At 39.9% G+C, this 23,253-nt stretch overlaps 2 protein-coding genes across 2 annotated transcripts; one reads left to right on the top strand and one right to left on the bottom strand.

Annotated features, from left to right (window-relative positions):
- Positions 1 to 7,362: 7,362 nt before the first annotated feature.
- Positions 7,363 to 12,844, top strand: f3a (coagulation factor III, tissue factor a). The gene is made up of 6 exons (XM_076086019.1): positions 7,363 to 7,429; positions 8,575 to 8,686; positions 9,282 to 9,475; positions 10,627 to 10,808; positions 10,894 to 11,059; positions 12,699 to 12,844. The coding sequence occupies exons 1-6, from the start codon at positions 7,363 to 7,365 to the stop codon at positions 12,842 to 12,844; spliced, it is 867 nt and encodes a 288-aa protein (XP_075942134.1).
- Positions 12,845 to 14,695: 1,851 nt separating this feature from the next.
- LOC142944754 (tartrate-resistant acid phosphatase type 5-like) lies at positions 14,696 to 22,788 on the bottom strand. Its single transcript, XM_076085898.1, has 6 exons — positions 22,653 to 22,788; positions 22,263 to 22,453; positions 20,729 to 20,856; positions 19,828 to 20,019; positions 18,196 to 18,343; positions 14,696 to 16,828 (listed from the first exon to the last, which is right to left on the bottom strand). The coding sequence occupies exons 1-6, from the start codon at positions 22,726 to 22,728 to the stop codon at positions 16,589 to 16,591; spliced, it is 975 nt and encodes a 324-aa protein (XP_075942013.1). The 5' UTR covers positions 22,729 to 22,788; the 3' UTR covers positions 14,696 to 16,588.
- Between the last annotated feature and the right edge of the window lie 465 nt (positions 22,789 to 23,253).

The raw sequence follows: 23,253 nt of genomic DNA, 5'->3' as shown, positions 1-23,253 counted from the left end.
GCAGTGATATAGTATGCAGTACGTTAGTATCGCAGTAATATAGTATGCAGTAATATAGTATGCAGTACGTTAGTATCGCTGTGATATAGTATGCAGTACGTTAGTATCGCAGTGATATAGTATGCAGTACGTTAGTATGCAGTACGTTAGTATGGCAGTAATATAGTATGCAGTACGTTAGTATGGCAGTGATATAGTATGCAGTACGTTAGTATCTCAGTAATATAGTATGCAGTATGTTAGTATCGCAGTAATATAGTATGCAGTAATATAGTATGCAGTACCTTAGTATCGCTGTGATATAGTATGCAGTAATATAGTATGCAGTACGTTAGTATCGCAGTAATATAGTATGCAGTAATATAGTATGCAGTACGTTAGTATCGCTGTGATATAGTATGCAGTACGTTAGTATCGCAGTGATATAGTATGCAGTACGTTATCGCAGTAATATAGTATGCAGTACGTTAGTATGGCTGTGATATAGTATGCAGTATGTTAGTATGCAGTACGTTAGTATGGCAGTAATATAGTATGCAGTACGTTAGTATGGCAGTGATATAGTATGCAGTACGTTAGTATCGCAGTAATATAGTATGCAGTACGTTAGTATGGCAGTGATATAGTATGCAGTACGTTAGTATGCAGTACGTTAGTATGGCAGTAATATAGTATGCAGTACGTTAGTATGGCAGTGATATAGTATGCAGTACGTTAGTATGGCAGTAATATAGTATGCAGTACATTAGTATGGCAGTGATATAGTATGCAGTACGTTAGTATCGCAGTAATATAGTATGCAGTACGTTAGTATTGCAGTAATATAGTATGCAGTACGTTAGTATGGCTGTGATATAGTATGCAATACGTTAGTATCGCAGTGATATAGTATGCAGTAATATAGTATGCAGTACGTTAGTATGCAGTACGTTAGTATGGCAGTAATATAGTATGCAGTACGTTAGTATGGCAGTGATATAGTATGCAGTACGTTAGTATGCAGTACGTTAGTATGGCAGTAATATAGTATGGCAGTAATATAGTATGCAGTACGTTAGTATGGCAGTGATATAGTATGCAGTACGTTAGTATGCAGTACGTTAGTATGGCAGTAATATAGTATGCAGTACGTTAGTATGGCAGTGATATAGTATGCAGTACGTTAGTATGGCAGTAATATAGTATGCAGTACGTTAGTATGGCAGTGATATAGTATGCAGTACGTTAGTATGCAGTACGTTAGTATGGCAGTAATATAGTATGCAGTACGTTAGTATGGCAGTGATATAGTATGCAGTACGTTAGTATCGCAGTAATATAGTATGCAGTACGTTAGTATGGCAGTAATATAGTATGCAGTACGTTAGTATGGCAGTGATATAGTATGCAGTACGTTAGTATCGCAGTAATATAGTATGCAGTACGTTAGTATTGCAGTAATATAGTATGCAGTACGTTAGTATGGCTGTGATATAGTATGCAGTACGTTAGTATCGCAGTGATATAGTATGCAGTAATATAGTATGCAGTACGTTAGTATGCAGTACGTTAGTATGCAGTAATTTAGTATAATAAGCCACTGACTTAGAGTTTGATGACTTTATGTCATGCATTAATTCAGAATGATGCAGAATTAGAGTATTTAAGTTACTCAGTAACACTAAAATCACACTTTTTTCTGCCACCAGAAGGTAGGGCTCTGCTAATTGTATAAGTGGCTTGTGTCCAAGCTAACTTCAATCACAGGAATGCAAACCCATTATTTAGCTCTTATCAGCAAGTGAGGTAGCTTTGTCACCAGGCTTTTGTGAATGTGTGGTTTTTGAATGGGCATACCTGCACACTCCCTGCAGGGAGTGTACAGGTATGCGTCTTTTTTTTTTTTAGAGTTACAGTTGAAACCTGACTTAAATTCCTGGGACTGAGAAGTGTAATGTGGGTAAACTAGGAGAGTGTCCTCTTCTAGTAGACGGGCAGAAAAGGAAAGGGCCAGACCCTAACCCTGGTTGTTGCGGCAAGGATCAAGCATTAAGTGTACATATTCTCATTTTAATCAATATTCTTTTTCACAACTGTAATTGTAACATTGAGGCACAATGATTCAAAGGAAAATTAATTTGCCTCTTCATTACAGAGTGATAAACGAATTGATTTTATTACCAAGAAAATAACAGCAACACATTTTTCTGTTTTCCTAACATAATTTCTTGCAGTGGAGTGACTCTTGAGTGTCCTCTCTTAGTAGCAAAGACAGAGAATGATGTCAGAGTGGGTGGTTTGCCCCAGCCACCCACAGCACAGCTGGCACAAATTATTACGGTGAAAAGGGTTTGTGGAGGACGTGTGATGCTCGGTGATTTTCTCAAACTAAGCAGTGGTCTGCGGTGTTTTTTCCAACTTCTAGTATCTTTATCCGCCTACTCACGCACATAAAAGGACCACTGTGTGCTTTCTCTTTAAGCACCGGCACAAAATGTCTTCCACAAAGAACTCAAACTCTGACTGGTTATGACTTTGATGACAGCATGTCTTTTTATATGTTTTTCAAGAAATAAACTTTATACTAATGTTTCGTACAATTCCATGTATTTTTTAATCGATAGTGGAACTATCGATTAAATAAAGAAAACTGAGTGTGAGAGAATGTCCTCCTTTCTTAATTGCAAATAATTAGTGTGGGAGTTAACTCACAATGACATCATGGATTTATAAAATGTATACGTTGGCTTGTATCAAACGTATCCAGCGTTTGATACAAGCCAAGCTATAATAAATTTAGAGCATTAACATCACATCAAACTATGTAAAGTATAGTGGAGTAATGTCTACCTCAGCAGATAATCAAGTCTCTCTCCCTTGTGTGTTTGTTGTAATCAGAGATTATCTGTGCTTTGTTTACATAGTAAACATGCCTCGTAGTGCATGTGAGTTCTGCATGGATGTACATGTTGAGGCCCACCGTCTATTTAATTGCCACTGCACTGCGGTCATGGTAAATGGTGAATGGATAAAGCACTTTAACACTACATGTCATCATTCACCCATTCACACACTGAATGGGTGCTACCATGCAGGTGGTAACTTGCTACCATGCAAGTTACCACCTGCCCATCAGGACTAAACATTCACACCAATCGGGAGCAAGGCCCTTCGACATGGACCGGAGAAGCTCTAAAAGCCAAAACCAGTGCAGTGATTACAGATTCATCTGCATGCATTCCTAAGATATCGACACTATCTGATAGAGGATGCTGACGCAGGGTCTCAGCAAATATAATACCATAACTGACAAGCTAGCAAAACAGGAAGCTTTTGTTTCTTCGGAATCAAGGATGAATTTCCTTTTTCTTGGAGCTTTTAACAAACATGAGAAGTGAAGCTGGTACACTGACTCCCACTTAGAATTCTGAAGAGAACAACAATCACAGCTGTGTGTGTGAGACAGACAAAGACAATGTGGTATCAGATATGGGTCTTGACATTTTATTAGAGTAATACTATGTTTCAATGAGCTATGACAGCAATGTTTTCTGACAAATGTGCTTTAGGGAAGTATTAACCTTGATTACTGTTGATTTCTCTAAAGGAAAATGCAGGATAACCACCGCTCCACCTGGCTTAATCTTAACTAAGGTGCTGGAAGTATCAAAGAGTTCCAAACTGATAGAAGAGATATCCGCACACTTAGATCTATGCAGAGTATACTTTATTTGAGCTTTATCAAAGCATACATGAAGGTCCTTTAGACTGAATGCTCAAATAAAGTGTACCCTGCAGTGTGCGTATATCTCTTCTATCGATTTCGAAGGAAAAAGATATGGGGAAAGCCTGGCTCTCTATCCATGTAATGAACCAACTCTTTTTTACTGCTACCAATAGTTTTATTACATTTTCCTTTGTGCTGTCTGTACTAGTGCCCTTTCATGCCTGTCATTGGCCACTGTGCATATAATACAGTAAACATGAAAGACAGCTGCTCCTCTCCTTTCTTCCAGGAATGGGCCTGGGAAAGTCATTAAGGCAGGACTCCAGCAGGCGGTGACGATTAACCCTGACTGTAGCGCTGTCTGACAGAGGCCCAAATATCTCATACATTTCTATATAATACATCAAACCAGCCAAGTGAATGCAGCTCTACCCAATTGTAGATCACTTTGCTGGAAATATATAGGACACACCACAAGATATGAAGAGACCAATTTATTGTGAGACACCTGTGACCTGGCAACATGAAGGTTTTCTTCCCCAGAAGTTTGGTTTAATCTAGTCATCCTGTAATTATTTTTATTTAATCAAATTCCAAAAATGAACCCAAGTAGTTGCGTTAGATTTAGTTGTTTCTCTCTCTCCCTGTGTGAGAGTGTACTAAAGGCTCTCACTGTGCTTTTATAAAGTGAAAAGAATTGCATTTGTATTCAGTCCTTCCCGTCAGAGGGTTCCTTGGTATTGAAAGCCACAGTAAGCTTTGCTACCGCTGGGCCCCTCACTACCAGGAAGGGAGGGTGAGGGATAATGGGGACCGGGGAACATGTTCTAGCCCAGTGCCAGACAGATATCCTAGCCTGTTCCACAGTAAGAAAATCAAAATCCACGTGAAAGGACTGTATCACATTAAACAACCAGTTTTACCTAAGTTACTACAAATCATGTACTGTTTACTGAATATAAAGAATTCCTGACCATTTTGCAAAGCATGTTAAAGTAGTTAATAATGATAATTTTAAGAACAATGTGCGGCACAGTGGTTAGGTAAGTTCTCACCGTGTCAGCGTGGGTTTTTGTTGGGTTCTCCATCTTCCTCCGTCCAAACACATGCAGCTCAGACATGCAGCTCAGTTTACTTGATGACTCTAAATTGCCGGTAGGTGTGAATGTGAGCGTGAATGGTGCTAGTGTGGGATAGTCTGGCGACCTGTCCAGGGTGAACCCTGCCTTTGCCCAATGTCAGCCGGGATTGGCGTCACTTTGGGCGGCTGTGGCTCAGTGGGAGAGCGTGTCGTCCTTCAATCAGAGGATTGGCGATTCGATCCCCGGTGTCAATGTGTCCTTGGGCAAGCAAGACACTTAACCCTGTTAATCCCGTAGGCTGTTTCTGCAGTGTATGAATGGGTGTGAATGTTAGGCCATGTCCACACTACTCCGTTTCCATTTGGACGCTCGAAAACGGATACGTTTAGAAACGATGACGTAGACACCCGTGTTCGCTACTTGATTGGTTCTTAGCAGTCACGACGCATCCTTCCCTGACTCGTCACGCCCCTATCACGTGACCCTTACCCGGAAAATCACAAACAACAACAGACTTGATTATCGATCGACTACCAGGTTAATTCAACATGGACAACTGATTACAGGCGTTGCTGACCTTGTTGTCTTTACCAGCAGCTGTTGTCCCGTTAAAGTTAAACTCATTTTTGCGGAGGAAGCAGCTGTTATTGGAGCTATACCATTTACCATTTACGTTGTTCTACAAGTATACACTATATGTTAATGGTAATGCAGTTGTGAGTGCAGACTGGTTTCGAAACTCTACACTACATTGCCACACAACAATATCTTTGGCAATGATAAAAACAGACTAAAAGTGTCAGTTTTCAGTCACGTTGGAACTTCATGTTTACTGTAGTTAATACAGTGAAACTCTTCTATAAATTCCACAGTTTTAACTCTTTTTCAGTTGTGTTTGGGGATTTAGCATGTCTCTAAACAACTGAGTCTATAAATAGACCTCAAGTTCACCAGATGTCTGAAGAGTGGAGGTCCTGACTCATGCACTAAGCTGCAGCGTCTGTCAGATCCACAATAAGGCTATCACATCCAGCAGGCTTCTGGGGGGCCACAGAGTATATATGGCCCATGCTTAGAAGAATGGATGGATAGATAGATCCACAGATGATTCATCTCTTAGCCCATTTTTAAAATTTAGGATGTGTCCTCACTGCCAAGATGGTGACAGCCGGAGGTGGAGCTTCAAAACGGCACTTCGGAAACCTATGGGTGACGTCACTGCGACTACGTCCATACTTTATGATCTCAATATATGATTTCATCACAATATGATTCCATTTATTCCATTGACAGATGATATGTTATCATATTAAATTATTGCCCAGCCTGAGTTGGTGCATAGTAGCTGTGAAATGTTTTTGTGACCATTGAGGCTCAGGTGAGCTCTTGGCTCTTAAAGCTGTGCCTCATCTTCACAGCATTGGTCAACCTTTATCTCAGGCCTATTGTGTAGAGACAATAAACGCCTGTAGTGTGCAGCATTACCTGTAATATGAGTAACTTATTTAATGAAAAGGATTCAGACATGGGTGTTAGTTATTACAGTGCGCTAGATGCATCAAAGGGATTGCAGAGAGAAAAACAAAGAATAAAACCCTGAGGATCCAGCCCAGTGGTGGCAGGTGTTGAACTAGTCTCACGGGATGAAAACAATGCCATGGAAGGTGAATTAGGATGATTTTTTAATCACATTGCTATCGTAATGCGATAACAATATGATACAAAAGTCCCTGTATATGAAAACGCAGTTTGTGACTATTTCACAAAATGCTATTAGACTAGGTTGGAGGATCATGAACTAATGATAACCACGTATATATGTTATGTACAGCAGCGAAGTGCTTTTGTCAGCAGTATTCGCAGCAACAGTCAATGTCCAACTTAGGGTTGGACACTGGAGCATTTCAAACACAAGAATGAGCATGAAACTCCCAGTTCAGCACTACAAACAACAAGACAGAAAATGTGAACTTTAACAGAGAATTAAGGCAGTGGGCTTCAAATCCTGCAGCTAACAGCATGCAGGGTGAAGTGAGTTTGAGCTTATCAGCATATTTACTTATGGATTTTAGATATGCTTTGGGTCAATTCAGCATTGATTTTGGTCATGATTGCATTAATACAGTGTTCTGAATATGTAAAACTGATTTGACATCTGGCTGGAGGCTTGTTTGATTTGTACAATTATTTGTGAAAGAGGGAAGTGAATTAATCTTGCTAAAAAAATTGGTCCAAATTAGAGACTGTACCTAGAATTTAAGCGTCACGGGCTCTTTGTGTGGTGGAAATTGTCGTAATTCAGGAGAAAACCTAGATTCATCCGCTGAATGACCTCAGCGGGACAGGCACGCACGCGCAATCCAGTGGCATGTATAATAGCTGTCCCAGTCTGGTGACGTTACAGCCGGACGCTCCTTATTTGGGGAAGTCTCGCGCTTTTCGAGTGCTATAAGCATCGGAGTCAGTCAGACTACAGCGAGACAGAAGGAATCCTAGACTAGAAGCGGTGAACAGAGAGAGCGCGCGCAGCACACTTTACCTGGACTACATTACCTGAGAGAAACTTTACCCGACATGGTGACGATCAGCCTCCCAGCAGCTCTATTGACTGTCTTCTTTCTCTCCACACACTCGGCCTCAGGTGAGTCCTAATAATATGACAGTCCATGCGACCCTAACAAGGAATGCTTCGTTTTTTAAATCTTTTTCCTCAGATTACTTTCAGCATCAATAGCCATGTGTCATTTCAGCGTCTGTAATATTAAAGTAAGGGTTAAAAATATGTTGATTACGTTAAATTACTATGAGATGGCAACGTTAGAAATGTAGAATGTAGACTGTAAATGATGAAAACAGTGGCCTACAGTAGAAGGAAATACTATAGCATAAATAGGTTCAGTTATATATTATAGGAGTAGTTTTATATTGTTGCATTGAGAATCAGAAAACACGTGGATTTATAGCAGGTCTGTAAAGGTTATTCTGTAGAACCATCAAGTCACAGTTTTCTTTACACTCACTTATCTTTTATGCTTTTCTTTGCTACTAATGCTTGTACTCTTATGTTTATATGTAATACTCGTACACCGGGTCAATCAAGAACTGAAATGTTTTTTAACATACTGTCTGTAATTTGTCACATTAAGGGCCTTAGACACCAGAATGTGCTCTGTTTGCCCACTTTGGCTAAAGGAAGCGTTGATAACCTGTTATAAGTCTATTGTGTCAATGATTCATTGGTTTGTTTTAGCCGAGCAGCCTTTAAATCCTCTATGCAGCGAACACACAAAAACTAGGCTTAACCTCAGACTGTTGTTATCAAAAGAGCTTTTCTCTTGTGTGTTCTTTGGGTGGTACACTTAGTCAGAAGACGCCTAGTGTATGGCTGCACGGTCAGTGTGATACATTGTGTCTATACGGATATATGACCACGGATCTCTTATTAACACTGATAGGAGCAACAGCTTTCACTCAGAACGTTAGGATCATTAAGATCTTCTCACCTTGTGCTGGGTTTAAACAGGTTTTATTTTACTAGCGTAGCTTAGTGTGATCATATGTAATAGTTTTGTAAAAAAAACACACTTGTTAGGATTTTATTCCATAAAAGGTGTAGTTCAGTGTTTACAAAGTTGAGGGTCAAAATGCCTTATAGCCAATGTATCAAAAAGCAAAAATAATAATACTTTGTGCATGCATTGTTTTGCAATTTTTTTATGACTCATTATTTGACCTTCTTGACCTCATATTGGGAATAGTATCTTACATGAACTCTTTTATTTCCAGGCTCCTATCCCCGAGCACAGAATGTCACTTGGAAATCCACCAATTTTAAAACTATTTTGAGCTGGGAGCCCAAACCATCAGCTGATTACTCCTACACAGTGGAGTTCTCTGCGTAAGTACCTGCATCTAAACGCTCGGCCTGTTGGCCCTTTCAAGAAATAACATTTCATTCCTAGCTTACTCAGGCAGTTTATTTATTCCCCTCAAAGACACATTCAGGTTGTCAGTGTGTACTGAAGCACATTCCCCTCTGACATGCTCGCAGAGTAACCTTGAAGGAAAGATCGACGGCAGCAGGGCGTGATAAGAATCCATTACTGATCCAGTAAAAGATTGTACTGGAATGTTGATTTTAGGCCAGAGACCTTAAAAGAGAGCGATAACTAAAAGGCACACAAACCTTAATAATTCAATAAGAGAAAAATGAAAGAGGCAAGAACAATACCATATCAATATCTGACAAAAATCCAATTACAAATGCCAACAACTGTATCGATGCTCCCCATATGTTCAAATCTATACTCTTTTGTTCTCCTTTTTTTGCAAAGACTCCTATTCTGACCGTCATGTCTATATCTTAAAATGTATTTGTTCAGTGATATAATGTCCTGTAATCCATTCTCTTGTGTCTGGGCTTATTCTAATGTTCATTCGATTTCTGTGTGCATCCAATAGTCATGTTCATGTGACTTATTGAACTGTTGCAGGGTTGGTGCTGACAAACAGAGGAACCCTCACTGTATCCGGTCCAGCGTGACAGTATGTGATCTGTCCATCTCTCTAACTGACCTGAATGCCGTCTACACAGCTGATGTCCTGTCTGAACCCCCACTGGGGGCCACCTCGGGTCTCATCGAGTTCCCTCACACCAGCTCGCCACGATTCTGCCCCTACAAAGACAGTAGGTCCTTCTGCTACCATCACATGGTTTTAATGTGTTGGAAATAACATTTCACTTGTGCAGCAGTCAGAATATCATAAAATAGTTTAGACACATGTTCAGACAGGTCAACAGTGGAACATAGCTGATTTAACTGGCACACACACACACACACACACACAGCCAGTGAAGAAAGTGTTATCTCCTCAGTTATAACACGTTTTCCTTACTTACTTAATTCTTATTCTCACAGTTTTGGCTATCATTTCTGTTATTAATAATCGTGAACTCATCACGTTAATTGCTGAGCTTTGGGAACAAGGTGAAATTGCTAAAGAGAAGTCTAAAAGCAGTCAGAAAGAAAACAAAGGTGAGAAGCACAATGATTCCCCCAGCTGTTGTGAACATCCATCACAGTATGCAGACCAACTTTCTTTGACCTGTATTTAAGATGGATTAAGAGGTGATGTATGTAGCTACAGAGATACCACACAGAGACTCCAAGAGCTGTGATTGGTCAGCTCTGGCTGCTTGTTTTCCTTTAGCATCACTAGCAACCTTTTTAGTGCCCACTTTCAATTTGACCTCCAAATGATGTGGTTTAGATTAAGGCTCCAACTAATGATTGAGTTCATAATCTATACATCTGCAAATGATTTGACCAATTATTAATCAATCATTTGGTCGAGGTATTAACAGAGAACTGTTGCCCAGTCATCAAATGTTACACCAACAGTCCAGAATGCAACATTCACATTTGAAAAGCTTAAACTAAAGCTTGTTGCCGAGAAAGTTGCCAATTAATCGACAAATATAATAAATAGAACTATAAACCATAAATCAACTAATTGTTGTAGCTCTAGTTTAGATAATGTGGACGTCTGACTGCTTGTGGCTTTTGACCTGTCTGACTTTGTTGCAGTGCTGTCATGTTCACATTACGATATAATACAGTAATAGTAATGACACACAAAACTATGAAAATAAGGCCAGAGTTTTAATAAACTAAAATGATATTTGAGTTCGTCAAATGTGTAGAGAAGCTTATTTGCTCAGCTTTTTGGCCTCGAATGTCACCAAACATTTAGTCATTTAGGTCTCTGAACAGTGCTTTATATTCAGAGACATATGTCCAGATAAACAACCTTTGATCCCTTGTTCCTCCTCCTCAGCTGATATCGGCAGACCAGACTTCAAGCTGAAAGTAAGCGAAGACAAAAAGAAGACCACCCTATATGTGACTGACCCACTCACTGCCCTGTTTAAGGATGACCGCCAGCTGAACATCAGGGATATCTTCTCTCATCAGCTGCAGTATAAAGTCACCTATCGGAAAAATAAGAGCACTGGCAAGGTGAGTAACAGCAGACATTAAAATGTCTCATACACACATGAATAAGACAATACAAACTACATCTTTCCTTCTGTGTTGTCTGCAGAAAGTGTACATCTCTCAGACCAATGTAATAGAGCTGACTGGTCTGGACCGAGGGGAGAGCTACTGCTTCAACATCCAGGCCTATATTTCCAGCCGCATCCAAAATCAGCTGGGAGACCTGAGCCAGACCCAGTGCTCCAACGACGACAACCAGTCCATCTTTGAAGGTGAGGTGTCATGCTTCTTATAGAGGTTGCAAACATGTGTAGAGGAAACATGTGGAAAGGGAAGTCATTCAGCTACGTCCTTCCTCAGCGCACAAAGTGTCCCGAGTAAGACACGCAACTGAAAAGCTGCGCGGTGATCACAGTACTGACACACCAGTTCTCTGTCTGCCAAGTACTTCAATAGCAAGACACACACTCAGCAATAACCATGAGCTGAAACTCCATAGCTTTGGTGGTGCTACTTGTGGACGAAAGGAAATTCCACATCAAGTCAGAATTTAAAGTCCCAGTGAAACAGAAGTTAAGCTTCTGAACTCGGACATATTCCCCAGTCAGACTGAATATCTGTGCACTAAAATATGGGCGCGCTCAAGATGTGGTGCGATGCGGAAATAAAGAGACCAGAGACACACACACACACCTTGCTTTTAGCTAAAATTGTAGATTGATTGATGGATGGATATTATTGGTTGCATTTGTGTGTCTCTTCATTCTGTGTGTGTAAAAGTATGATCTTCTTTTCATAAATTCAACAGCTCCATCTTGCGTCAGCAATACGTGATTATATCTTTGTAAGTGGCGTATTCCTGAAAGTGCCTCTGGGTGGTTATCACTGATTGGTGAAAGAAAAGACACACACGACTGCTGCAGGTCCACACATCTCTAAGAGGATGATGGGACAATGGGATGAAGTGTGTGTGTGTGTGTGTGTGTGTGTGTGTGTGTGTGTGTGTGTGTGTGTGTGTGTGTGTGTGTGTGTGTGTGTGTGTGTGTGTGTGTGTGTGTGTGTGTGTGTGTGTGTGTGTGTGTGTGTGTGTGTGTGTGTGTGTGAGAGAGAGGTTATTCATAGTCATTGATGTTGTGAAGCCCTTGGCCTTTCCTCTTATTACTCACACAAGAAAATATTACGGCATTTTCTGAATATTTTAATAAAAAATAAAAATAATTCCCAAAGAAGGAACTTGTTCCATTTGGGATCTTTTTCTTTTTTTTCCCACCCTCAGGACGAAATCAAAAATATCTCAACTTTTCACCCACTTTTGATTGAGACATTTAAAAGAAGGAGTTTTTAAAATGTTGGTATAGTTTCTCTCATGCCCAATAAATGTACAGACCCAAACCAGCACTGCATTCTAAGTATTGTGTGTGTGTATTAAAGCCTGATATATCTCCAATGTTGTCCAGAAAACTATTCAGAACACATCAATGATCCACACTGTTGCTCTTCATTACCATTAACACTTGTTTATTTGGACTCAATCCCACAAACACCAAATATTAATCCTCCAGTGAAAATAGTGCCAACCAAATCACTATTTCCTCCTGTTTGACTTTCTGCTTTTACTGAGGTTTAAACAAAAAAAAAATGAAACGATACATTTGTAAGCTGTTTTTAAAGAACTACATCTTCAGTAAGAACTGATGGGTTTGGGGGAGGGACCTGCAGACATGAGAAGAAACTATATATTTAGAACAGCAAAATCTTCAAAATGGTGTGCATTCTGTGGGATGTAATGAATACTGCAGCCTGTAGGGCTTGATAGAATAGATTTATGTTTTAGTGTGCATTTCATGCTTCACTGTCTTTTAATGTAAAGTAAAGCTCTTTAATGTATTGTTGTCTTGTTCTGTCTTCCAGTGTATTCAGTGGGTGTGATTGGTGCAGCCATCTTCCTCATCCTGCTGCTGATTGGCCTCATCATCGCGGTCACAGTGGTCTGCTGCAAGCGCAGGAAGAAGGCTCTGAAAAGCGGAAAAGAAGGAGTGCCACTCCGGGATGTATAGAGTGTGTGTTCTATCACACACACGCACACACACACACACACACACACACACACACACACACACACAAATACACTGTGGTAACATGCGGTACAGCTGAACCGATCTAGTGCAACATTCCGCTGTCAAACACTGGAATCAATCCTTCCTTTAGTTTCTGTGAAACTGCCTCTGATTATGTTAGACATATTTAATGCTTTTATCATTTCATGCTGCAGAAAAATACACTGTTTGAACATTCCTACTGTAAGCTACACACTAGTCTGAGACTGTAATTTTCCATTTCTTTCTTTTATATTTGGTGAGTGGTACTGTGTGAGATTACTGTAGATTAGGACTACCAACTGATTTTATTTATTTCATTTAATATCACATTGGATTTTTGGGAGACTAGTGAAATCAAGACCTAGTATATATTATTTTTGTATCTGCTGCTTAATTTATTGTGTTTAATTCAAATTAACATTTTTGTATATGATGCAATTATTTGCTCTTTTATACTTCAGGTTGTTGCAGATCATTTTTATCATGTGGTGAGATGTTGAAGAGGTAATAAATATTTTACAGAACAAGACCAAGTTGTATACTTCAAAAAAATATATATCTCTATTTCACTATCAATACTGTTAAATGATGTTCAAGTCAAACTGGATAAGAAATCCTATATGTTCATCATCTATTTGTGTTGTTTAGAATCATGGCAACCTGTAAAAACAGCACACCAGAGCAGGGATGACAATATTATTGACGGATCAATATTACCAAATATCTGTTCTTTAAAATGACTTGATTTAAAATGTTCATTGTGTTGTTTTCATCTGCGTAAGCGGTAAGCAGAGAGTCATCACAGCAACTAGGTATGACGGATGTGTGGAAATTCCTGGAAACAATATGTTCTTAAAACAAAGTATAATTGTGTGCAGGTGAGAGGGAAAAAAACAGGAGAACAAGTTACAATCACATATTAATTGCGGACTCTCCATGTTTAGAGTGTAAGTGTGCAGGCTCTTCATACATGTCAATGACAAAACAAGTCCATCAGGGCAACGCTTATGTCGGAGTATATTGCAAATAATTCCAGAATGAAGGCAGAAAGGGAATCGTTCATTGACTTTATATACGCTGAAGGCTCTGAGAACAGAAAGAGGCTCTCTGTTTATAAATGGCATTTTAAATAAATTGCAGTGAATTATAGTTTCTCCACAGAACCAATGATGAGAAACAAGATTTTAGACTTTTCTTATTAAGCGACCTAGAAAAAGTATACCTAAGTTTTCAAATTTGAAGACGCATTATTGTCTCATTGATCTACTGTATAAAAAGGAAGGATAAGCAGGGGCACACAGAATGATGATTAATCATTGAGCTAAGGTGGCCTTCAGGCAGGGAGAGGTATCTTTAGGATTGTATTACTGAACATTACATTACATTACTAGGAGCTACTCTTATCAATATTCTTATCAATTATATATATATATATATATACACTGTATATATGATTTGGGTGGGGCTGCACGGTGGTGTAGTGGCTAGCACTGTCACCTCACAGCAAGAGGGGCACCACTAGTTGGCACAAAAAATAGATCCTAGAAAAGCAATCAAGGGACATGTCATTACTAGTAACATAGAATTTTGTATCAACAATATAACCGAAAATATACCACTTACTGGCAGTGTGGCAGTATAGCGGGAATACAACAGTAGATTAAAGGGTCAGATTGTATTTTGATTGCTGTCACTGCAGAACATCCCGCTTCACAAAGACATGATGTTGGAAATGGAAGCAGGGTTTTCAGTGCTTTAGTGGCGATCTCAGGATATTCAGCCTTGATTTTAATCAAAACACCAGCAGAGTTGTTGTCTCAAACATACTTTTAATCTTCAGCAGCTGATCTTCCTCTGTCGCCACATATTCTGCAGAGCGGGCTTGGAGCGTGAGAATTACTCCTGATATTTAATCAGACTCCTGATATTGTCTGTTAGATGAAGCTTTCATTTTCTTGGAAGTTGTAGGCTCTTCTTCTGTCTCCTTAGTGGCCTTTCCTCCTTTGCAAAGAAGCTCTCCAAAAGTTTTCTCCTCATTTTCGCTAGTTTGTGGGCTTAATTTTTGAGGTAACGTATCACGTGACCGAGACAAGCGTTGACATGTGTCAAGAGGCACAGGCGGATGAAATTGGGAGAGAATCCGGTCATTTTTCAAAATAAAACATCTTTCAGACTCTGATAATCAATAAAACGGAAATAATATAAGTTATTTGTTCTTTCTGTGCGGCCCGGTACCAAATGACCCACGGACCGGTACCGGTGGTTGGGGACCGCTGGTATACAGGACAACTTTATTGTGGGACCAAAGTTTTCGGCTTGTGGTCTTCATCCAGGTCATCATAAAACACATTCCAAATAACATTTTAATATCAAATGTATGGATCAGAACATCTGTATATAATATAACAGACCACCAATTATACATCCACACACATATCAGCCAATGGGGCACATAGATGGGCATATGGTCATGTGGCTTCAGGCCAATCACATTCCCAAACTGGCAGAGAGACGAGGCGAGAGCCTAATAAAAACCTACATGGGTGACATCATCTCTGAGTTCCAATACCCATACTACCATACCATACTATACTATTTAGTGCCATTTAGTCTTTGAATCTTAAAGTTCGGCTGAAATAATATAAGATATGCATTTAGTGGTGCTTCATGAGAGCATTATGGAATTCACCACAATACAACACAGGCTTTCTTAATATCTAAATAACCTGCAAAGAGTAATAAAGTGCAATGTAACTGTAAAGAGTGTACTGTGTGAGTAATGTGTAAAGAGAAACAGTAAGTACATGTCTATCCACCTGCTTTATACAAAATGTGCTCTGCTTCAATAAGAGAGAACTTGCATCTGAGGTTTCCCAAATTATTTTTCGATATATAGTGTGTAGTATTTTGTGTAATATTTGTTCAGCGTGGATCAGCTGTGGCAGGATGTTTTGAATAAGGTCCTCTCTTCATCTCCAATGTGAACTAAATACTAAAGTTCAGGAGCAGGTTTATGAACCAACACAGCACCTGAGTTTTGGTTCACCTGTCGTTTTGCATCTCTTTTAGTCTGGGGATCCTGTCCCTATGTACGATAGGTGGGGGGGCCTTTTACATGTTTGTGCTCAGGGGCCCGTTGTCTCTTAATCCATGAATGAAGCCCTGTACTCTCTTATCTGTGTAACCAGCATTCACCACACCATTTCTATATCACACAGTGAGTCATGTGAATACAGTATAGATGCAGCTCATGTGACATGGTCAAAATATTCACAATGTGTGCAACTATTTAGGCCATACTCTTTGGGTTTGGTATTGTAAAGAATATTTCAACACTAGTGTTGATGCAATTAATCATTTTGGGTAATAAATCAAAACTTAAATCAATGCTTTTTTCGATGCCGTTCTGTGAGGAAAATAACAAAGCTTTCCAAGATGTTAAATGTCGTCTAAACACAAGCATCCATTAAAGATCTTTGATCATATCGTTGTTCATACATACAAGCACAGCCACAGCAAATATAAAACATTAAGTATAAGTAGCAGAAGTCATATCTTAAATATAAAAGGTTATAAGAGGACAATATGTGAAACATACGAGACTTGTGCAAAGGTTAGCACCGTCTACACCACATGTATACACAATAAGAAATCTGTTCTAACTGACTATTGCAGATCATATCTGTAGATTGATGAAAGGCATCAGACTGTGCGTGCTGGCAGCTCTGCCTGGTAAACACATTTCCCATCAGTCTGCATGAAACTGATCGTCATCTGATGCTCAGTGACCTGGAAGTAAGCCAGGCCTCCTGCTGTGTGGTTGACAGGACTGGAGTAGAGCTGCCAGGGAAGAGGAACACTTTCCCTGTGAGTGGTGGCAGGGTCACTGACAGCTCCACTCCCACTAACTACATACGAGCTCCCATCATCCTCTCTGATAAACTGTTGGAAGAGAGATAGACAGCGTCAAAATCATCTACGTTGTACTTGCATGTTGAGGAAAAAACCAAACCATAACACGATGGAAGAAGTAATCAGATACTTTGCGACAATGTCAACCTGTTCAAAACGACAGACATATCAGCAAAATATCAAGTCAGTAAGGGTTGTCCTCGACCAGAGATATTCATAGTCAACTTACACTCACTTTTGTCGACTAATAATCAATTAGTTGATTAAATCAACAGATTCTCGACAAAGACTCACACAAAATCATCACTTGACATCTTGTGTTTGCCAGAGATGGGCTCATAACTTTCTTATGAGTCAAGACAAATATGTTTTTTTAAAATTACTAATTGTTTAATAGTCCAGTCAATCTAACTCAAAAAGGGGCCCAACCCAGGAGAAATTGCAATAGTAGCGTTTCATAGTTTTTATTGGTCCTAATAACCTCCTGTTTTTTTAAATTAAGATTGTTCCATATGCACAGAAGTCTGTGGGCCTCAAGGTGTTAATCTTGTTAGCTGTTTGTGTGTTCATGTACTTGTCTGCACTTGATTTGTAATCACTTGATTTCAGATTGACTGACCACAGATCGAGTGGACTATTAAGAGATATTAGCCGACTAAGACCAAAACGAACGATTATTCAACATTTCTGACTAAGAGGGGGCAGCCCCGGTTTATGTACTTAAAAAGTATTTTTATATTTTTGGATTATTAAAATGTATGCATCAATGTGTTAGCAGCATTTTACTGTTAGCTGATTGAAGAGGGGCTCATTTAAACTATTTAAATTAGTGTTAGGTTTCCGGTCTATAGCAAAGCATCATCATATTATAACTTAACACACATATACGCTTTGTATGCAAAAACTAGATCTGCATAAAAACCAGTAACTACAACTGTCAGACTGATGCAGCAGAAAGTACAATATTTCCCCCAATCTGTAGTTATTCAGTAAACAAGTATAAGTACACTCCACATTGCTCTTAAGTACAATACTTGGCTGACTGTGCTTTGCTACTTCCCACCACTGTATATACATACATACACACACACACACACACACACACACACACACACACGGGTCACTTCATGAATACAATAGGGGGTGCACTTTTACGACAACATATTCATAAAGGGTTGAAACAAAGCATCATACAACTCCACTGGCACTACCTGTTCTTAAAAATACAAACATATACCATACATTTTCCTCTGACAACTTGGCTGGTCTTTGCACTTGTGGTTAATGACATCTGATAATGTCAATAATTGACAGACAATTGAATCAAATCATTGCTGAGCAGACACACACACACGTACACACAATATTCTTGTTGTGACTTAGCGTGCAGTACATACCTGCAAATTGTGATCATGGCCACACAGGTACACAGTGACTCTGTATTTCTTCAGTAAGGGCCTCAGTCTGTTTACTAGACAGGATGTTGGTCCATGATTGCCAATGGACCATACAGGATAATGACCAGCCACCACAACATAGTCTGACCTGGGAGGAGCCAAAGAACGTGTTCAGAGCTTAAACCAGAACAAACTTATTGCTTCAAACTGTATGTTCTCTTTTTTATAGATACTCAAGTGGTCTGTGAAAATAAATGATAAAACAAAGTTGTTCAAAGAACAATTTACTGATAATCTTAGATTTTAAGATCTTAGATTTTAACTTCATTTAGAGCCACTTTGGGAAGATTTTATACAATCAAAGTTATCGTGATGACATATGTTTTGGTTTGTAGAAAACTCCATTGTGTGTTTTGCTTTCAGCCCATCGATCACTGTCTTCTGCAGTGTTTATCTAGATAGACTGGTGAACACTTAGTGAACACCGCCACCTCCTGGATGAAATGTTTTTGTTCCATCTCAGGTTTACTAGCTGCCTTACATAAGAGGTACCTCGACCCCTCATCCATGTATTCAGATATACATAGACTTGTACTTTGTACTTACTGAACTGCCAGACATGTCAATTATTATGCATCGCCACAAAAATGACTAGAGAATCTGGGACAAGGAGCGCCAAGGTTGTTCTGGAGGCTGGTGGTGGAACAACACACACACTGAATGCTAGGTTTGCATTCATTTGTCAGACATTTCTGTTGAAGTTATAACAATTTGTCATTGTAGAGAGAGAAAACTTGTTGCTCTGTGTGTTCAACTGTGGATCAAAAATGTGTCTTGTGCTCTTGGAAAACAGGGAAAAAAATCGAATGAGGAGGGATAAACTATAAAACTTTTTTTATCGAAGCTAAATCAGCCAACATGTTTCAACCACTGTAGCTCTTTGTCAGGGCACTTAAACAAAACGGTTGTGGTCACAGCTTTTTCAGGACAAAAACTACTTTTAAGCAGAGTGTTACGTTTAAGTGACTGCGCTCCGTCAAAAGCCTGCCTAATCACCCTGGTTTCTCTGTCTGAGAATACATTGGACATGACCCCAGCCTGTCTAACAAAATCAGTCTCTTGGTCACACATATGTCGTAGGTGTTGGAATTGGCCAAATGTGATGTTTGCGTTGAGGTGCTGGGGGTGGAAGGATTCTGCTCTAAGGAGAGGGTTGTGTGAGGTTCTGCTCCTAAAGATAATGGTATGTTACAGCTTCCTCAGCCCCCTTAAAAATATCTAAATCCCCAATCCTCTGTGCTCAGAGTAGTCAATAGAGAGCCTAATATTGCGATTAATGGGGTTCAGATATTTATAAATAATCTAAAAGTTCAGTCTCACTAGCATCAAAAATTGATGGTATGTGGTAGATGGTGGTTGGTAGGGAGATGGTAATCAATATAGTGGCCATACCAAGTGATACACGGATAGAAAGGGTTAATAGGATTCAAAACAATATTGATTTTTATAATTTAAAATTATATTTACATTTAATTGGTGTCACTTAAAGCCCAGTATTCTGGAGTCCAGCATAAACATGTTGTCTCCATATACTGTCTGACTTGTCTGTGCCTATTGTTCAGAGCAGCTCACCTGCTGCTGGCCAGTTTAGACCTGATCCAGGTCCAGTGTTGATCTGCATGTCTGGGGTTCTCTGGTCCTGAAGGCTGGGTTTGGTCGTCGGTGTTTCCACATAACACCACTGTGTCAATCATCAGGATGCTCACTGACACATTTGTGTGCGGGACAGTAAACTGGAGATCATAATAGAGACCTGGGTAATTCCTACAGACACAACACAGACTTAATGATATACTGATACAAATAAGGCAGCAGGGAGTGTGGCAACCCAGGGGACTTTTGACAAGAAACAATAAAAGTATTTTAATAAAAATTTAGGAGAAAGGAGGGGAGGTCAAATATTTTTGTTCTGTTCCACTATCCTGTGGAGTAGAGCGAAGAGAGAGGGGAGCCTAGTGATCAACTCTGTGTTGAGATCCGTTTGGTTTTACCACGTGCCCAGTGGCTGCAACACCTGACCTGGATAAAACACCCCCGCTATCACCTTCCCCTACCCGAGCTTGGGGATTCGCCCCCTGTGCTGGAGTTGCTTGGCTGTCTCCCCTAGTTTGCCACAGGAGATGTAGAAAGATCACAGAATCAAATATTTGATTTATTGTCACATGAGTGGGGTGGGCGGAAATGATCAGATTTTAAGCAAATTATCTTAATATAGATTAATAATCAATGACTGATATGAAACTGGTTAGACTTACACTCAGGGCAGACGCCCCTCCATTACAAATCTCCCTGTAGAGTCAAAACACCAACGACTCTGGCAAGACTTTATCATCACATATCATCTGTTTATAATAAACTAATATCTTTTCTTCATCTGACTTGTCTCTCCTGATTGCAATGAGTGTAGGAGCGTTGATTATTTGTATTTCTGTCTGAAACTGTTATAACCATGTTAGTATTGTTTGATAATCACCAGCGGTGGGACATGTCAGAGTAGGCCATCTGAGCTGAGATATTGCCCTTGTGGTCGTGGTTTCCAGCAATCAGGTACCATGGGATATCCAGCAGGGAGGGCTGGGAGAAGACCCTTTCAAATGTGTGCTGTGGATGGGAAACCATAAAGACTTCACTGTGAATGTGATGCACAGGAGACTGTGCTTTTTCACAGTTGCTTACCACGTTTAAAATATGTGATTTAACTTGCTCAAAAGGTTAAGAATCATGCTGCATTCCCAGCATGGAATGAATTGGACACATTGTTACTTGTGTTGCTCCTTCACAGATTTCTGTGATGAGTTTTTAAACAATAAATAATTAAAATAACAGAAACATATCTAATGTCAATCACAAACCATAAATCCTTTTACAGTAGTTTAACCTCTTAAATCCACTATTTGAAAACAAATTTCTTTCAATTTAGATAAAAAATCACTCTGACACAACTGTATTGTAAGTGGGAAGGAAATAGTCCCTCACCAGCTTCTAGCCAGTGGAGTTCACTGGGTGTAAAACCTCTTAATTCGAATACGTGTATTACGTGTGTTACACCCCTAGAAACAAATAACCGTATCTGTGTCGTCATAATGAGGTTATTAGGACATGGCTCAGCTGCAGGACAGCAGTGAAGGTCCAGGTATAAAATGCAAGGCGCACCACTGGTCAAATCCAACATGCACAACAGTCACTGAAATGTGACTAAAAGGTGTTTTGATAGGATCATATTCAAGCGATTTTCTAAACTTTCACTTCATACAATTCCAGAGGAATTTTTTTCTCTCATTCAGAAAATCCACTGTGTTGGTTTTTGTTACAATTTGTGTGAGGTTGACCCACATTTTCAGATTAAATGTCTTGGCTATTGCTGGAGTTGTACCTCTTCAGACGTTTTCCCTTCTCCATGCAACTTGGAACGATGCTGTTTTGCCAGAAATCCCTAATTCTACAGTAAAGTTTACTGGGGCTACCAGGCCAAACTTGAAGCATAGCTGGGGTTGCAACTAGAGGTTGTCTACAATTCCAGACCTGATTGGAGACCTACCCCAAACCGGACTTGCATGACTTAATTTTGAAAGACACAAAACTGATTTAAAAGGGAGGACATTCAAAACTGATCTGATCCAAAGTAAGTTGACTGAAACAGACCAGTGAATATTATAACGACCATGTGATCAGAGCTGATTGAGGGTCTGCAGACCCGAGATCTGCAGCAATACAACCACAGCCAACCAGACCTGGTTAGAATGAATATTTAAGTTGCAACTCTGTTTCCTCATCCTTAACAATGATGCCGTTGGGTGGTTACCTGGAATAGGAAACGAGTGTCAACCTAGCAAATGAGTTCAAAAACTCTTTTTTTTTTTTTAAGCCAATAGTTTTCATCTAGATGGTTATGAATCTTTGAGGATTCTTCAGAACTGTACATTTTGTTAAACAATCTTCTTCATATACTTCATCACCAAACATATCTCACTCCCCACAATGTGTGTATGTTGGCTTTGTAAGCTGACCTTGAAGCGAGGGTCTTCCACATTCTTGACACCACTGAAGTAGAAGTGATCTCCCAGGCTGAGGATGAAGTCCATTCCCCCAGTCTGGGCCAGCCTGTCCACCTCTGCAGCAACAGCCTCCTCATGTGGAGTGTAGTATGGAGGGAAGGGAACACCTCCCCAGTCAGCGAGCCCAACGAAACGCAGAGCAGCTGCAAATAATCACAACAGTCTTCTGTCACTTCCTGTCTCACAGGTTACATTTTCAGTGCAGTAAGTGAAGTTTTCAACACATGCCTATGTAGGACTGCTCTCATACTTCCTGACAAACTGACATTGAAAACATCTTGGTTCCACAGGGCCCGATCACAAAAAGTGAACCCTGTTACCACACTGTTGGCAGGACAGTACCTTGTTCCAGAGTTTGGGGCAGATTCCAGTAGTTTTGGAAGCAGAGCACCAACAGGACCCACCTCAGACTGCCCATGACTCTTCAGCCCGACTACACACCAGTTCTTCTTCGTTTCAGCTCGGTTTCAAAGTGAAACTAACTTCTCTGCAAAAATGACTTCCTGTATCAGGTCAGACGAGAAAAACAGGATATTGGCTGAGTTACTCACTGATTGCATTCGCCTCTACTTGTCATGTGGGTTTCATTGGACTTTGTCCCAGTGACAGCTGGGAGGCTTGGTTTGTACACCTAGATATTATGTTGGTATCTTGTGCAACTCCCTGATTAGTAGAACATTTGATCACATCACATGTAGGGCTGTGATTTAATGCAGTGATTCGATTGCCTCTCATCGGCTCTCAACATGTCGACGGCTAGCCGTGCAGACAAACATGAAATAGTCGCTGCGACCAGGTATTTAGACAGTTTTAATAAACAAAGACTGGTCTAAGCATTTTTCATGAAGATGGGGGGAAAACTAGAGCTCTGACAAAGCACACCTTCATTAACACTTAATCACTTCAATGGTCGGATATTTCACAGAGTAATTATTACTGTTTG

Source organism: Anarhichas minor, unplaced genomic scaffold (assembly GCF_050575085.1).
Source record: "Anarhichas minor isolate MPS153535 unplaced genomic scaffold, ASM5057508v1 ptg000001l, whole genome shotgun sequence".
NCBI lineage: Eukaryota > Metazoa > Chordata > Actinopteri > Perciformes > Anarhichadidae > Anarhichas > Anarhichas minor.
The sequence above is the reverse complement of the archived record's forward strand: the minus strand, read 5'-3'. Positions and strand labels throughout refer to the sequence as shown.

Bases quoted from the DNA above. Each gene is read 5' to 3' on its own strand.
- LOC142944754 (XM_076085898.1), bottom strand. From the start codon at position 22,728: ATGGGCAGTCTGAGGTGGGTCCTGTTGGTGCTCTGCTTCCAAAACTAC. The intron at 22,454-22,652 runs GTACTGTCCTGC...GATTATTTGCAG, and splicing joins GCCCCAAACTCTGGAACAAG to CTGCTCTGCGTTTCGTTGGG. The intron at 20,020-20,728 runs GTGATTATCAAA...TTGTGTCTGTAG, and splicing joins TCTGACATGTCCCACCGCTG to GAATTACCCAGGTCTCTATT.
- f3a (XM_076086019.1), top strand. From the start codon at position 7,363: ATGGTGACGATCAGCCTCCCAGCAGCTCTATTGACTGTCTTCTTTCTC. The intron at 8,687-9,281 runs GTAAGTACCTGC...GAACTGTTGCAG, and splicing joins TACACAGTGGAGTTCTCTGC to GGTTGGTGCTGACAAACAGA. The intron at 9,476-10,626 runs GTAGGTCCTTCT...CCTCCTCCTCAG, and splicing joins ATTCTGCCCCTACAAAGACA to CTGATATCGGCAGACCAGAC.